Genomic DNA, 17,947 nt, shown 5'->3' with positions numbered 1-17,947 from the left:
CCACATGTAGTAGCAGGAATGGGTAGTTATCTGTAGGTCTGAAGAGTCCTGATATCCTGTCAGATACATCTTTAATTTTTGCACCTGGAAGACAGCACATTTCTCTTGAAGTTATATCCGGTCTGCAGATAGCGGCCTCTGTTCCTCTCAACAGGGAATCCCCCATGACCACCACTCTCCGTTTCTTCTTCACAACATTTTTCTTTCTCCATCCAGGAGGACTCTGAAGGCGTACAAGGTTGCTGTTTGTTGGCAAAGTCTTATCCTGATGTATTTCTTCATCGTTTTCCTGCGTGAGAGCCTGGTACTGGTTCCTGAGCAGTCCTGGTATGTGTGGCTCCCCCCATAGTTGTCCTGGCATGCGTGGCTCCCCCCGTACCTGTTCTGGTATGCGAGGCTCCCCCATCGCTGTTATGGTATGTGTGGCTTCCCCCATAGCTGTCCTGGCATAAGTGAATCCCCCCCTACATCCTTGTATGCGTGGCTCCCCTTGTAGCTGTCCTGGTATGCATGGCTCCCCCTGTAGCTGTCCTGGTATGCATGGCTCCCCCCTCCCATCCTTGTATGCATGTTTTCTATTACAAAAAAACAAACATCCTACTCACCCACCAGCTTGCCCTTGCAGCACCTCGTTCCGGCTTCCAGCAATTCTTCCTGTGCTCAGCGATCATGTGGCACTGCTCATTAAGCTAATGAATATTCCCTCCATGCCTATTGGAGTGGAGATGCGATCATATTCATTTCCTTAATGAGCGGTGCCACATGATCGCTCAGCACTGGAAGAGCTGCTGGAAACCAGCACCAACAAGATGCTGCAAGGGTGCCAGGACCAACGAGATACTACGAGGGCATGCTGGCGGCTGAGTAGCATGTCTTCTGAAAGCCCGCGGCTGCAGCTGTCACTGTGCGCGCTATAAGAGAAATGAATATTCATTTCTCATTAGCAGCGGCACAGGCTTTAGCCACAGCCATCGGCTCCTGTCCCTGTGACCCGCTGCTCCACTTCTTCCCCTCCCCCGCTGTCTTTCTGGGACAATTTGCAAAACACAAGCCGCGGAGACACTATCACATGTTTCTCAATGCAAGCAATGACTAGCCAGGTCTTTCCCCGGGAAGGAACAACCACGGGAAGGGCAGTCTCCAATGAAGGAAACCACCTATGCCAAAACATGGTATCCATCCACAGACAGCTGTTTTGGGGTATTGCCCCTCATCAGTGTGGAGTAGGAAACTGGCTAGTAGGAGCAATGCCTAGTAAAAGACTGTGAAAAATCAGGATGAATTAACTCATGGAGATCAACATCCAACACTGCGGAGACACCATCACATGTTTCTCAACGCAGTGATTCTGGAGCAATGCCCCATCCCTTATGGGAAATATGCAAAACACAAGCTGCGGAGACACCCTCGCTTCTGAGCCACAGTGTGCATAAACCACCTTTAGCATTCACATTTGGCAGTGGTATAATTTCCAAAATGGGGTCACTTGGGGAGGAAGGGGGATTCTGCTCTGTAGCACTTAGGGGGATCTGTATATGGAGTCTGCAAATTAGGAGGCAAATAGTGCTCCATCCCTACTGAGACTCTCCATATGGCTAAGCAGTGCTGTATAGCCACATATGGTGTATTTCTATATTCAGCAGAAATTGTTCATTCTGGTGCCGATTTTACCCACTTCTTGTGGGAAAATATTAAATCTGGGGCGAAAACAAAATTTTTGTGGTAAAAATGTAATTTTTTTCTTCACTGCCCAATGGTATTGCAGCAAAGGTGACCAGGGGAGGGTAGTCAGAACTGGGTTCTTAAAGGCACAGTACATGAATAGAGTCCACTGAGCCGACTGTCAGCAAGCACTCCCCTGGTCCCTTGCACATAAACAGCTGGGACCAATACAACCTTCCGCACGATGAACCTTGTTCTTGCTCCAGCCGAAGTAGTCCGGGCAAAACAGCCCACTCAGGAGAAATTGCACAACAAATTCTGGGGACCATTTTCTCCAGTTACCCTTGAGAAAATAAAAAAATAGGGATAAAAGAAAAATTTTGAGGGGAAAATGTGTTTTATTAAGTTTCTTAGCTCTGTTATAAACTTCTGTAAAGCACCTAGTGGTTCAAGATGCTCACCACACATCTAGATAAGTTCCTTGAGGGTTCTAGTTTCCAAAATGGTATCACTTGTGGGGGTTTCCACTGTTTAGGCACATCAGGGACTCTCCAAAAGTGACATGGCATCCACTGTCGATTCCAGCCAATTTTGCGTTAAAAAAATCAAACCTTTCTCTTTCCCTTCTGGGTCATGCCGTGCGGCCAAACAGTGGTTTTCCTCCACACTTTGGGTTTCAGCGAATTCAGGACAAATTGCACAATTTTTGGGGTCCATTTTCATCTGCTACCATTGTTAAATAAAAAAATGGTGCTAAAAGATGTTTTTTGAGGAAAAAAATGTGATTTTTAATTTTCACCGCTCTACGTTTTAAACTTCTGTGAAGAACCTGGGGGTTCAAGGTGCTTACTATGCATCTAAATACATTCCCTGAGGTGTCTAGTTTCTAAAATGGGGTCACTTATGGGGGGTTTACACTGTTTAGGTTCATCAGGGACTCTGAAAATGAGACATGGCGTCCAATCTCAATTCCAGACGATTTTGCGTTGAAAAAGTCAAACGGTGGCTCTTCCCTTCCGAGCTCTGCCATGTGCTCAAACAGTGGTTTACCCCCACATATGGGGTATCAGCATACTCAAGAGACATTGTACAACAAATATTGTGGTTTATTTTCTCTTGATACCCTTGACAAAATTTTTAAAAAATTGTGTCCAAAGTAAAATTTTTGTCAAAGAACGTTAAATGTTCATTTTTTTCCTTCCACATTGCTTCAATTCTTGTGAAGCGCCTAAAGAGTTAATAAACTTTTTAAAAGTGGTTTTGAACACCTTGAGGGGTTCAGTTTTTAGAATGGTGTTACTTTTGGGTATTTTCTGTCATATAGGTCCCCCAAAGTGACTTCAAATATGAGGTAGTCCCTAAAAAAAATGATATTGTAAATTTTGTTGGAAAAATGAGAAATTGTTGGTCAAGTATTAACCCTTATAACTTCCTAATAAAAAAATGATGCTTCAAAATTTGTGCTGATGTAAATTAGACATGTGGGAAATGTTATTTATTAACTATTTCGCGTGACACAACTCTGATTTAGAGGCATAAAAATGAAAAGCTTGAAAATTGTGAAATTTTCAATTTTTTTTGCCAAATTTACATTTTTTTCACAAATAAACACAAGAAATTTTGAAGAAATTTTACCACTTTCATAAAGTACAATATGTCACAGAAAAACTTTCCCAGAATCAGAGGGATCCGTTGAAGCGTTCCAGAGTTATAACCACATAAAATGACAGTGGTCAGATTTCAAAATTAAGGCCTGGTCATTAATCTACAAAGTGGCTTGGTCCTTAAAGGGTTAAAAGTAAAAAAGTTATGCATCAAAACAAAATTTAAAAGTTCCAGGATCAGTGAGTGCAGTGCAGGATCAAGGCTGCTGGTGCCAAGAAAAAACTCCACCACCTTCAGTCCGTCTGAGTGCCTAATACTAGGGTATAGTGACACTACATCTACAGTAGCAAGGAGCATATCAGAGTTGAGACTGAGGCCGTCAATTTTACTTAGGACGTCCGTAGTGTCTCTGACATAGGAGGGCAGTGTCTCCACTAGGGGGTGCAGGTAGTTCTCAATAAATTTACAAATAGGTTTGCACAGCCCTCCAATGCAAAAGACAATAGAACGCCCAGGAGGTGAAGTATGGTCCTTGTGTACCTTAGGTAACAAGTAAAAAGTAGGGACCACCATATTCTCCACCATCAACTGTCAAAAATCTTTTTTGGAATAATGCCTTGTGTAAATGCTGAGTCCAGAATCTCATACAGAATGCCGGAGAATTTTTCCACCGGGTTATTTGGAAACACAGTATATGCCTCACAGTCTCTGAACTGACGATGTGATTCCCTTTCGCACATAACAATTGCCAGGTGACCACATTTCCCCCTAATCTGCTGGTATGATAACAACATCGCGCAGGTTTAGTGTTCATTCAAGGCTTGGGTTTTCGGCCCTGGAGCATGCGCAGTGAACTCCAGAAGCCCCATCCTAGGGTAAACACAGGCCGGAGTTATGACTTGATGGAAGTTTGGACAGTGGACAGGAAGTAGAGGAGGTGGCTAGAGAGGTGAGGTACTTGTTTTTTTTACTTTTTAACTTTTGCCAACCCTTTAATGTTTAACAAAATGCTGGCCACAGCTGGAAACCTTTTTACTAAATTACAAACGATCTGTATTCTCCAGAATTTGGATTTTTGTAACGTTCTAGTAGAATTCAATTCATTGAATACATTTGCCCTTCTATAGTCAATAACTGATGTGAGTGTGATGATTTGTTAAAAAAGTGAAGAGGCAAAGAGTGTGTGAATGTCTAGGTTTCTGCAGGGCTGTGCCAATCTTGGACTCGGGAGGCAGATGAAGGGGAAAGATATGAGAATGTAAGTAGATGATAGTCAGATAAAGTAGAGGTGAGGTTGTGAAGTTACATAGGAAACAGGCAGGTGAACATTAGGTCAAGGGTATGTCCATGTTAATGGAGGTTATGGATGACAATTGTATAAGATCGATTAAAGGATAAAGCAAGTGTCAAGCTTTTGGAGACTGCTGACTGTTGGCTATCAATCAGGATGTTGAAATCATCCTTGATGATAGTGGGAATGTCAGCAGAAAAAAGTGAAGCTGAGTCGAGAAGTGGTTGTTTTGCCAAGTATTCAAAGGGATCGCATACGGCTTTAAAAAACGCAATTAATTTTGTTACAATAATTCAATGATTACAGTAAATAGGAAATAGTGTGATATTGCGTACACTTTTGCATAATATACATTACAAAGGTAAAGTACTTACATTACACACTACACAAGAAAAACTTCAGCAGGAAAGGGCATCATCTATCCATAACATCAACTGTGAGAAGCCAAATGGCGAAGACAGAGAAGACGGTCGATAAAGGTGGTGACAGAATGAGACTGTAGAAGTAACTGCAGCACTGTCTCCTGATGATGTCCTGTTCTAAGAGGGTAATAGGTGCTGCAGGGAAGTGAGTGCAGCCCCAGCCTTCCATGACATCCAGTTTGAGTTCCATTCAAATGATATATCACAGGGAGTGACATAAAACAAAAACATATTTTTATATTTTATTATAAAGCTGTTTGTAAAAGTGGTTATGGTGTGAAAATAGATATTTAGAAGGACATTTTAGGTACCGAACCACATCTTTAAGTCTACAAGGCTAGTTATTTCCACAGATTATATTGCATTCAAACTCAAGTCACCTATATGAGCTGATCAAAGATATCAGAAAAGTAAAAGTATGAGATGACTCTGCAGACTGAAGTGATGTATTCAATATTCCTGTGCTCATTCAATAATGTCTGCCTAAAATTGAAAAGGGGCTGTGAATTAGTAAATAAGGAGGTTTTTACTTATTGATATATTTTACATTCTACTGTGGTAGCCATTTTTGCATCATTAAAAGCAGACGTGTGGCCTTATTGTACAATTCTATTTTTTTCTATTATTGTTATTAAAGATAATCTCTACTCGGGAAATTGTTGGTTTATACTGTAGGTGTTCATAATCTAAACAGACCTGGGCTGGGAACGTATCTGAGATTTATATTATATTTTGAGAGTCTACAATGACTGATAAAATAGTGCTGTATAGGAGTGGGGCATTTACTACATACAGATTTTCTCATGTAATAATTGAGTAGGTGAGAATATTGTCTTCAGGAAATTACAAAGTGTGCTTTATAAAATAGCCAGAAGAGGAAGTTGCTAGATTCCACCCAATTGTTAAAACATCATAAATGTTAGTATACAATTTAATCTGTTATAAGATCATGCTGACCAAACCATGGGCAGCATGAATCAGGTACTGGCTGCATTGTTGCAGCCATGTATATTTTATTTTGAAATGCTGCAGAATTTGAACTCAGTTTCCCAAAGATGTGATATATCACAGGCAATTTATGTTTTAAGTGGCAGGGCAATTACTTTTCACATAGAGCTTTTCACACAGGTTTGGGTTTCTTTTTTCCCTTAATATCAAAGACGTTAATTAAACAACAGTATTTTGTGTTTACTTGTGTTATCTTTGTCTAATATTTAAATTTGTTTGCTGATCTGAAACATTTAAGTGTGATAAACATGCAAAAGAATAGGAAATCAGGAAGGGGGCAAACATTTTTTCACACAACTGTATATCTGCTCATAGGTAGAGATATGTCAGTCTTGGTAATTGGGGTGAAGGGAAACTGCTAAGAACATGCCTTTGCTTAGTCAACCATGATACATAGTCACCAGCCAGCTTTTCAAAACATATTTTCTCTGAAAAACCTTAGCATTTCAATATAATGCAGCCGGTATCCGATTCATGCTGCCAATTGTGTGGTTACTGGTCAGCATGATCTTTTGACAGGTTCCCTTTAAAGGGATTGTCCAGTACTTTAGACATCAAGATGAGATTTTGTGGGTACCTCAGCCACAATTCATTTGGTCAGCTGTTATCACTTCTTGCAGATCAGTGAACTGCAGGAATGAAGTTCCAAGAAGCATAGGTTGAGCAGGCTATGTGACCAGAGGTATCCAATTAGTTGGTTTTTTGTAACAATGGCTAATTATTATTATTTATTATTATAAAGCCATTTATTCCATAGTGGTTTACATGCGAAAAGGGGTATACATACTAAAAAGCAAGGACAAAAATCTTAAACAATACAAGTCACTGACTGGTACAGGAGGATAGAGGACCCTGCCCGCAAGGGTTCACAGTCTACAAAGGATGGGTGAGGATACAGTAGGTGAGGGGAGAGCTGGTCATGCAGCGGTATGGTGGAACGGGGGTTACTGTATTGTATGCTTGTCAGAATAGGTAGGTCTTTAGGTTCCTTTTGAAGGTTTCCACGATAGGCGAGAGTCTGAAATATTGGGGTAGAGAGTAACAGAGTAGGGGGGATGCACGGCAGATATCTTGTATGCGATTGTGGAAAGAGGAGATAAGAGTGGAGTAGAGAAGGAGATCTTGTGAAGATTGGAGGTTGCGTGCAGATAAGTACTGGGAGACTAGGTCACAGATGTATGGAGGAGACATGTTGTGGATGGCTATGTATGCCATGGTTAAGGTTTTTAATTGGAGTTTCTAGGCAATGGGAAGTCAGTGAAGGGATTGACAGGGAGACCGGGGAATAGCGGGGGACAGCTGGATTAGTCGGGTAGCAGAGTTGAGGATAGACTGAGATAGATAGAGTGTTAGAAGGGAGACCACGGAGCAGGAGGTTGCAGTAGTCATGGTGGGAGATGAGGGCGTGCACTAGTGTTTTTGTACATTCTTGTTTAAGAAATGTACGGATTCGGGGAACATTTTTGAGTAGGAGTAGGCAGGAAGTAGTTATGTGGTTTGAAGGAGAATAAGAGTCCAGGGTTACCCCGAGGCAGTAAACAATAAAAATAATTTTTGTGAAAATAATAACTTTACTAAGGTATTAAGCGATATCATAGGACAGTGACCATATGGTGTTGTTCTGTATACCAGCTTTATATAGGTACTCTGCAGACTTTGTAGGTGATTACATTACAATGAAATCTAGTAACATATAGGTGACATCTTCTCTGAGTGTAGATGTGCTCTTATTGAAATGATGACTACTCCTGACTAGAGATGAGTGAACATCGTTGGCTTCTTCCTTATTTGGCAAGCTATAGCGCTTACCAAAGAAGCTGCAGCGGGAACCAGGATACCTGGAGCGCTTCCAATAATCAGGTGTCTGGCGCCACAGCTGCATTTGAGGTGGCTGTGTGACCGTCACAACACACAGGCTCTCTGTGCATGTGTTGTGACTGTCACACAGTCACGACACATGCAGCTGCGGCGCCGGACACCTGATTATCAGGAGCACTCCAGTTATCCGGATTCCTATTGCAGCTTCTTCGGTAAGCGCTATAGCTTGCTGAATAAGGAGGGAGATGATGATATTCGCTCATGTCTACAGTGCTCACACCTGAAGAGTTTTCACCTAAAAAAGCTTTATCCACTTGCTTCTGAAGCCATTTCCAGCCTCAATAGTCATACAATAAAAGTCAGACCCCTGTACAAACCACTAAATCAGTTTGGTCTCTGGTCAAACAACATAGTAAATTCAGACACCAGATCAGACCAAAAAATTAAACAATACCATGTACAGGATCATAAGGTTTTAACAGGATTTTTTTATGGGGCAGGAAAAAGGAATACAGAAAAGTAGGCACAGTCTCCACCAGAACGAAAGCTTTGCCTCGTTACAAGGATGCACACACACATTGCAAGACTAGGGGGCAGTGGGAACACATCCTGATGGCTTGGTTCTGACCAGTCCCAGAAACAGAGCCCCATCTGAATGGAGTAGGGATCAAACATGGGCAACTCCGCTCCATTTCTCTATTGAACAATCAGATAGTAAAGAACAGCATTCAGCTATAATACTTTTTTTTATATAGTGCCTACAACTAGTATTCAACCCCTGCAGATTTAGCAGGTTTGATAAGATGCAAATAAGTTAGAGCCTTCAAACTTCACACAAGAGCAGGATTTATTAACAGATGCATAAATCTTACAAACCAAAAAGTTATGTTGCTCAGTTAAATTTTAAAAAATTTTAAACATAAAAGTGTGGGTCAATTATTATTCAACCCCTAGGTTTAATATTTTGTGGAATAACCCTTGTTTGCAATTACAGCTAATAACCGTCTTTTATAAGACCTGATCAGGCCGGCACAGGTCTCTGGAGTTATCTTGGCCCACTCCTCCATGTAGATCTTCTCCAAGTTATCTAGGTTCTTTGGGTGTCTCATGTGGACTTTAATCTTGAGCTCCTTCCACAAGTTTTCAATTGGGTTAAGGTCAGGAGACTGACTAGGCCACTCCAACACCTTGATTTTTTGCCTCTTGAACCAGGCCTTGGTTTTCTTGGCTGTGTGCTTTGGGTCGTTGTCTTGTTGGAAGATGAAATGACGACCCATCTTAAGATCCTTGATGGAGGAGCGGAGGTTCTTGGCCAAAGTCTCCAGGTAGGCCGTGCTATCCATCTTCCCATGGATGCGGACCAGATGGCCAGGCCCCTTGGCTGAGAAACAGCCCCACAGCATGATGCTGCCACCACCATGCTTGACTGTAGGGATGGTATTCTTGGGGTCGTATGCAGTGCCATCCAGTCTCCAAACGTCACGTGTGTGGTTGGCACCAAAGATCTCGATCTTGGTCTCATCAGACCAGAGAACCTTGAACCAGTCTGTCTCAGAGTCCTCCAAGTGATCATGAGCAATCTGTAGACGAGCCTTGACATGACGCTTTGAAAGTAAAGGTACCTTACGGGCTCATCTGGAACGGAGACCATTGCGGTGGAGTACGTTACTTATGGTATTGACTGAAACCAATGTCCCCACTGCCATGAGATCTTCCCAGAGCTCCTTCCTTGTTGTCCTTGGGTTAGCCTTGACTCTTCGGACAAGCCTGGCCTTGGCACGGGAGGACACTTTCAAAGGCTGTCCAGGCCGTGGAAGGCTAACAGTAGTTCCATAAGCCTTCCACTTCCGGATGATGCTCCCAACAATGGAGACAGGTAGGCCCAACTCCTTGGAAAGGGTTTTGTACCCCTTGCCAGCCTTGTGACCCTCCACGATCTTGTCTCTGATGGCCTTGGAATGCTCCTTTGTCTTTCCCATGTTGACCATGTATGAGTGCTGTTCACAAGTTTGGGGAGGGTCTTAAATAGTCAGAAAAGGCTGGAAAAAGAGACAATTAATCCAAACATGTGAAGCTCATTGTTCTTTGTGCCTGAAATACTTCTTAATACTTTAGGGGAACCAAACAGAATTCTGGTGGTTTGAGGGGTTGAATAATAAATGACCCTCTGAATAAACTTTTCACAATTTAAAAAAAAATTAAACAAAGAAATAACATTCTTTTTTGCTGCAGTGCATTTCACACTTCCAGGCTGATCTACAGTCCAAATGTCACAATGCCAAGTTAATTCCGAATGTGTAAACCTGCTAAATCTGCAGGGGGTTGAATACTACTTGTAGGCACTTATATTTATAATTAAGAAAAGCAAGAAAAATATCCTCACTAATTTTGTATTAAAATCACTGATTGTTTAATAAAAGGAGGCTAAAGTCGGGCTCTCCACTGTCTGACTACCTTGACAACTGTGTGAGACTTCCAGCCTCTGAAATAGGAGATACCATTGCATGGGGGTAAGATTCTGTGCAGCATAAAAATACAGGGGAGATCTGTACTGATGTACTTCTTCCTATTCTATGTAGTGACAGATTGATTCCTACATATTATTGAGCAGTGGAGGGCTCACTAGACAGAGCACTGAAGAAATATTTACAAAGATCCGTTCTTTCACAGCACTGTAGTATGTTTGTCATGAGCTCTGCGTGTATGTCCTGAGAAACTCAGGTAAACCCTCTAGAAAGAGCAATATCTCCCCATAGTAGAGTTAACTTTTGAAAGAACCAATTTTCTTGTTTAGTAACACTTTAGAATCAATTATATCCTCCTCTTGCAGAATAACCCTATGGAAACAGCTGTATCTGTATTTTTTTGATTTGCAGCATATGATCCTTAAATACTAAAACATGACACAGTATGATTGTGCAGTGATAAATAAATCCAGCTATATTTGCTTGTTAGATCAAATTAGATTAAAATTATATATAAAGTTTCCTGACTGGCCAGTATTAAAGAAATGCTTTGTCTCACCATAGGCAAACTTCAATTTTGATTACAAGATCAGTCTACAATCAAGCTTTATTCTAATATGCATGCTGACTATATGTATTTGCCTTGTTCCCACTGCATTTCATGAGATCTGTTTCTCATATAGTCATATAATTATTAAATATATATTTCAGTAATATGTAGTTAAACAGCAGTACACTTGTAAGCTACAAATAATTTATTGTAACACCTTACCCTCTGATTATTTTTATCTATTCAGTGAAATGCTGGAAATACGCCAGTTAGTACTGATTCATTAGTACTTATTCTGCAGTTTCAACAGTATAAAATTATTATAGTTTTATGGGGCAGACGTCGCCAGATATAAATAATTACATTTTTGTCTAAGGTGTGTGAGAGAGTCTTTATTTTCAGGAAATGTGAATAGGATAGGACACTGCCAGCCCATAGAAGCCAATAAAAGGGTCTCTCTGTTTTATTGTTGACCAAGCCCAAGTTGTCATCTATATATAAGGTCATACCATCAATAGATGCCAACAGAGCTGGTTCTATCAGAAGCTGTTCTCAATTCCACTTCTTAGGCATCTCATCATCTTTTTCATAGCCTGAACAACAAGACAAAATGCCTACTCAAACCTGCCGTACTTCTTCTAAAAGCTTCAGTTCTTCTTCTTCCTATACACCAAGGAATGTGGGTGGATTCAGTGCAACCTCTTTCCGAAGAGGTCCAAGCTTTGGTAGCAGAAGCCTTTACAATTCAGGCTCAGGTGGCAGCAGAATCTCAGTTGGAAGTGTTCAGCCAATGAGGAGCTCATATGTGTATGGTGGCCGTGGATCTGGCTTTGGAGGTGGTAGCTCAAGCTTCAGCTGTAGGGTTGGTGGTGGATATGGTGCTGGCTCTGGATTTGGTGGTGGTTCTGGATATGGTGCTGGTGGTGGATATGGTGCTGGTGCTGGATTTGGTGTTGGTGGGGGATTTGGTGGTTATGGTATTGGGTTTGGTGGTGGATATGGTGCTGGGCTTGGTCCAGCTGGCATCACACCCGTTACCATTAACCAAAGTCTCCTCACACCGCTAAATTTGGAGATTGATCCAAACATACAAAGAGTAAGGAAAGAAGAAAAGGACCAGATAAAAACCCTCAATAACAGATTTGCCTCCTTCATTGACAAGGTATGAGTTCATATTACATTTTCCGATCATAAACAACTAAATCGTTAGCACATTCTGTAATGATTTTTTTTTTTTTTTACTAATTTACAGGTCCGTTTTCTAGAGCAACAAAATAAAATGCTGGACACTAAATGGACACTTTTACAAGAACAAAAAACAGTGAAAAGTTATCTAGAACCCCACTTTGAGAGTTACATAAACAATCTAAGAAGGCAACTTGAAGGCCTTAATGGGGACAGAATAAGACTGGAAGCTGAGCTTAAAAACATGCAAGATGTGGTGGAGGATTTTAAAACAAAGTAAGTAAAAATTGGGGAATAATTGTAAAACATGATGTCCATAATTTAAAGCAACATTAAACAATAAGAACGACTGCTGTTTCTATTTGTAATGAGGATATTTATTGTTGTTGCAAATTTTCTTCAGATACGAAGATGAGATCAATAAGCGCACAACCGCTGAGAATGAATTTGTAGTCCTTAAAAAAGTGAGTGTATAGTGAAAAAGTTGTCACATTGCTTGTATGACTGTTGATTATGATAATGATTGACATTTTGCATGGGGATGTCACTATCCTTGTATTTTTCCTTCTCATTATGAAACATTATTGAAGCAGCTATGCAAGGTTTTCACTTCTACTGTCTAATGTTATTTCTGTGTATTTAACTAATATAATTTGGGACTTTTCTTTGAAGTTTGTGGTTTTCATGTTTGTGGGCTTTTTTAGTAATTTCTTAGGGATCATTTGTATTATAGGTCTACATTTTTATCAGTCACCAAGTAAACAGTTAAACTTCTAAATACCCTTTGCTTTGAGAATCTAATACAGTGACTTTGGCAGGGCTTATGAATTTGCCAATGAGTGATAACCGCCAACAGGCTATTTTTCTTTGCCCAGGTTAAGGGCAACAAATAACATCTGTGTCTAGTTATTATGCTGATATATTTTATTTCATGCGTTCTCTATGGAGGAAATGCTGAACCTTTGTTCCATGAGTCATTTTTGTAATAAAAAAGAATAACTATAAAATGTCCTTCAAGTTCTGGCAAGAACTTCACTATTATGTTGTTGCTGAATCATTTATTACAAGCTATTGTGATATTTACTGTGCTTAGCTGCATTGAGTGACAGAATATGCCATACTGACATTTTTACAGATTGATTCCCATTAACTAAAGAACCTTTCACTATAGACTTGAAAGTATTTGATAAGTATTCATCCTTTCAGCCGATGTAACTTTAATCTTTTCTTCTGCTAAGATGTGTGCACTTTGACACTGGTTTGTAAAGTTTGTGACTTTAATTTTACAATTTTGATTTAGGTAAGATTTTTTACGACCTTTAAGAAAATTAAGTTTAAGGTATTATTTACATACATATTGAAGATACTCATCAGCATATAATCAAATGTAAAAAAGGCTCACATCAGAGTCAAGTCTTTAGACATATTGCCCACACAAGATGTATTGTCTGATCATTTAGGTCTAATTACCCAACCTGAATATTATTTTCCAATTATGAAATTAATGAATACATACATGTAAATGGAAATGTTCTTTCTGGTTAACTTTCAATGAATCTTGGAGATTGCTGATATTTACTCCTGTATATGTGTCCTTCAGCAATTCTGCCAACATGTGGATATACAAAATTGTTAATAGTTTTGATAGGTTGATGTAAAGTCTCCTTAGATTAGTGACTTCAACATTTTGAAATATAACCTCTCTGATTTAGGATGTGGATGCAGCCTTCTTGAATAAGACGGAACTGGAGGCAAGAGTGTCAGCACTGATAGATGAAATCAACTTCCTACGAGAAATGTTCCAGATGGTAATATTTTTGCATATATTAATACTTTATGTAACAATACCCCATCACAAACTATCTAGCTAACTTTCCAAAACACATCAATAATTAATTTTTACACTGGAATTATATTCTATAAAAGTTATTTCATTTATTTCCTACTTTTGATCTAAACCATATGGACATCTACATGACACGAGGGAAATTGCTTAGATTCTAAAACGACTTTGGTTGTTTTCTTTTCTGCCATGTAAAGCAACAGTAGAAATGAAGGCATTCGCCTATGATCTTGGCCATATCTTGTGAATACTACAAATAGCCAAAAAAACATGAAAATAATTCCAAACATTAAACTAATATTGCTCAATCAAGTACATAGCATCAAGTAATGGTTGATTATTATATTTTAGGAAATTGAGCAGCTTCATGCCCAGATCTCAGACACATCAGTTATCGTGTCTATGGATAACAGCAGAGACTTGGATATGGATAGCATCATCGCAGAAGTCAGAGCTCAATACGAGGATATAGCCAACAAGAGCAGGGCAGAGGCTGAGTCATGGTATCAGAATAAGGTAAGTTTCTTAAGTTTATGGACAATTTCTTTTGTATTACTCAGAACTCATATTGGATGATCTGATATGACTCTATAATTCTTTATTTTAATAGATTGGTGTTCTTTGTGTTCTCCTTTTCAGTATGAGGAACTGCGTATCACTGCTAGTAAGCATGGCGACGATTTAAGAAACACCAAAAATGAAATTGCTGAGCAAAACAGAATTATCAACAGACTTAGGGGAGAAATAGACAATGCAAAAGCACAGGTACCATTATTAATATATATCACCGATGGTCAGACAATTTCTCAACCATGAACATGCACAGCCTGCATCTGTAAAATACTAATATACTGTATATTCTTCATACACACAAATTTGCTGAATAAATAAAATTCAAAGGATTATTATTTCTAAAACTATTCTCTTTAATACTCTGAAGCGTGCCAAGTTAGAAGCTGCTATAACCGAAGCTGAGGAACGTGGTGAAGCTGCGGTCCGAGATGCTAAGATTAAACTCTCCGACTTGGAGGAGGCTCTACAGAAGGCCAAGCAGGACATGGCTCGCCAACTGCGGGAATACCAGGAGCTGATGAATGTTAAACTGGCTCTGGATATTGAGATTGCCACTTACAGGAAACTGCTGGAAGGAGAAGAGAGCAGGTGAGTAGTTAAGCAACAGATTTTTTTTTTGGTAAAATCATATTAACACTAGAAATTAAAATATCATTTTGATTCTGTGAGCACAAGCTATGAAATATAGACTAGTAAACATTGGAAATAACAAATTTCTGGGCTTACTGTTACAAACCTCTCCCTACTTCAAAACCGCTCCTCCTGAGCATCTGAGCATCAATTAATAGTATTGAACTACTTGGTAAATAGAGATAGCATAGACTAAAAAGTTTGTGGCCCTTTAATTGTCATAAAAATCCCTAAAATAGTGAAATGAAACTTTTCCTTTAATTTAATCTAAGTTAAAAATATAATTCTAGCATCAAAATAAGTTCTTCATGATTCCTTTTAAAAGAAATCTGTCACCTAATCCAAGAGCAGCACAAGGTAGAGGCACCCATATTCCAGCGGAGTGTCACTTACTGAGCTGCTTTGCCTGCTTAGTTTTGATAAAATCACTCTTATATCAGCTAAAGATTACCACTGGATGACTAGTAAGCCTGCTGCCATGTAGTCGTCAATTTTAATGAGCTCTGTATAGCCCCACCCCCAGCACTGATTGGTAGCTTTATGCCTATGCACAGTGTACACAGAAAGCTGCCAATCAGTGGTGTGGGCGGGGTTATACAGAGCTCAGCATTCAGAAAACTGGTAGATCTGCAGCAGTAAAAACATAGATTTTATCAAAATGTCGGCACACAGCCCAGTAAGTGATACAATATAGGAGTCAGGGTCTTAATCCTTATATCATGCCGCTCTCAAAGGGGGCAGAAAACATTTGGTGACAAATTCCATTTATTCCAGATTACTCATTTTAATGTGTGAAGAAATAGTTACTCAGGATTTGGCTCTGTTTTTGGAATTTTGGTGGGGCCTGCATTAATTTCCACATATCCTAAGTTTTGACGAAGCAAGTCTTTTGTGTGAGATGATTGCAAAATATTGCATAATTATTTCTGTTCTATTCAAATCAATAGTCATTTATTGCAGGCAAGATAACCTTTACCACCTAATGGAAATGTATTTCACAATTATGTGAAATGTAATGTAAAAATTCCTATTTTCCAGATTTCGAGATATTTTACTCTGTAACTTAAGGGGGTCTAAAGTGTGATAAAATCCATTAAGGGGTGGGCCTTTCAGATATTATAATACTCTGATATTCTTCAGTTACTTTTTACTCAATTTCTCTATTTTTTTTCTTCAGATTGTCCGGAGATGGCGGCTGTGTCAGCATCTGTAAGTATCACACCAGATACTGCAACCACCATTTCTCATTTTTGGAAAGACATAGAGTAACTAATATTTTTATTCTTCACAGCTGTGGTAAGCGCAAGCACTGGAGGAGTCCTTTCTGGTGGAGGTTACGAATCTGGAAGTGGAATTCACCACGGAGGATCCGGATTCAGCTCCGGCAGTGGAAGAAATGTGGTTGGGACCAGATTTAGTAGTGGAAGTGCCTTGGGATCAAGTTCTGGATATGCCTCAGGGGGATTACATAGTGGATCTCTTGAGCATGGTACAGGTGGTCTGCTCAGCTCTGGGGGTTACTCTAGCGGTGGAAGCAGCTCCAGTGTTAGCATTGTCAGAAAAACAACATCAACCACAAGAAAAGCCTAAAGCTAATAAGGTTTAATGTGCAATTCTCTAATTTTGTGCTTCCCTGTACTTCATTACACTTAGCCATCCATGCCTTTAAAGCAGAGTAATCCTTATCTTTCCCTCTAAGTTTTTGACCTAACCATATGTAGTGCACTGCAAAATGTGGTTCCATAAGTCATGTTTTAAAAGATTTGATTTGACACAATGCTATAAAGACTTAGGGGAAATATTGCACTCCCTAAAGGAGATTGTAAGATCTGACCATCAACTCCAACCATATGTATGAATAAAAGGGGTATCCTAAAGTTCTTGATCCCCAATGCAAAATTTTTACTAGAGCCCCACCTATGATGTGTCATTTTAACTGATGCCATGTTATGTGGCAGAAAGGCTATAAAGCCATCTTAAGCTCCAGGGCTCAGGTGTAATTTCTACCACTGCACCCATATTGCTACATAGCGTATCTTACATCAATTTTGGTGTATCAAGAACCTGCATAAGGAGTTGTGCTAGGACTACCCTCAGCATTTCCAATGCATCAATGCTTATATCCACCATTTTTCAGCTGCATTTCTTAGCACTGTCCTTTTTGGCGTGGTCTGCTATATGCCTATGCAATGCTGTAGTCACTCCATCCTTCACGAACAGGCCGCTCTCAGAAGCAAAGATTTAATTTTTGCATTGTACTTTGTTACTTATTTTCCCATGCAATGTTCATGTAAGAGATTTCCATTGATTGTTTCATTAAATTGGGTTGGTGGAAAAACTTAATAGATGAGAGAACATCTACAATATAGATCAGCCATATGTCATTTTGTTCCAGTCATTCTACTGCGCACTGGACACAAGTTATTAAAATGTCACAAAACTGTATGTGTGTAAATGTCTGCCGGAAAATATCGAAATGTGTTTGAAACTTCCTAAAATAAACCATTTTCTGCTTTTCTGACTCAAATTTCTGTCCTCTTTGCTTATTGAAATGAAATGTCATTTTTTTAACAAAAGCAAAAGTATTCAAACTCCTTCCTTATGTAAACTGTTTATGAAACTTAACCAACTCATAAGTAAATGAAATGATCATTTTCGGATTCACACAATCTACATTGATTTTCAAATTGAAAAGTCGTCTTAAATCTTCCAGGAGCCCTTCTATAGATGCAGACATTTCAGATCCCAAATCTTTTTTTTGCCACTGGAAATATAATATGTAAAACATCAGGGTTCCTACCACCTCACTCCTGCTTCCCAAAAGTTTTTCTTTTAATTTTAGGAATCCGCATGTGACATAGACCCTAATACATAAAAGAATATTGTTGCCGCAGT

General features: G+C 39.5%; 1 protein-coding gene across 1 annotated transcript; it reads left to right on the top strand.

Annotated features, from left to right (window-relative positions):
• The first annotated feature begins 11,320 nt into the window (after positions 1 to 11,320).
• Positions 11,321 to 17,579, top strand: LOC141049585 (keratin, type II cytoskeletal cochleal-like). Its single transcript, XM_073546149.1, has 9 exons — positions 11,321 to 11,983; positions 12,074 to 12,282; positions 12,410 to 12,470; positions 13,719 to 13,814; positions 14,201 to 14,365; positions 14,489 to 14,614; positions 14,790 to 15,010; positions 16,230 to 16,261; positions 16,344 to 17,579. Exons 1-9 carry the CDS (start codon positions 11,432 to 11,434, stop codon positions 16,640 to 16,642), a joined length of 1,761 nt encoding a protein of 586 aa, XP_073402250.1. The 5' UTR covers positions 11,321 to 11,431; the 3' UTR covers positions 16,643 to 17,579.
• Positions 17,580 to 17,947: the final 368 nt, after the last annotated feature.

This window comes from Dendrobates tinctorius, unplaced genomic scaffold, assembly GCF_039654945.1.
Source record: "Dendrobates tinctorius isolate UK_male_01 unplaced genomic scaffold, ASM3965494v1 ptg000145l, whole genome shotgun sequence".
Classification (NCBI taxonomy): domain Eukaryota; kingdom Metazoa; phylum Chordata; class Amphibia; order Anura; family Dendrobatidae; genus Dendrobates; species Dendrobates tinctorius.
The sequence above is the reverse complement of the archived record's forward strand: the minus strand, read 5'-3'. Positions and strand labels throughout refer to the sequence as shown.

Bases quoted from the DNA above. Each gene is read 5' to 3' on its own strand.
- LOC141049585 (XM_073546149.1), top strand. From the start codon at position 11,432: ATGCCTACTCAAACCTGCCGTACTTCTTCTAAAAGCTTCAGTTCTTCT. The intron at 14,615-14,789 runs GTACCATTATTA...AATACTCTGAAG, and splicing joins TAGACAATGCAAAAGCACAG to CGTGCCAAGTTAGAAGCTGC. The intron at 16,262-16,343 runs GTAAGTATCACA...TATTCTTCACAG, and splicing joins TGGCGGCTGTGTCAGCATCT to CTGTGGTAAGCGCAAGCACT.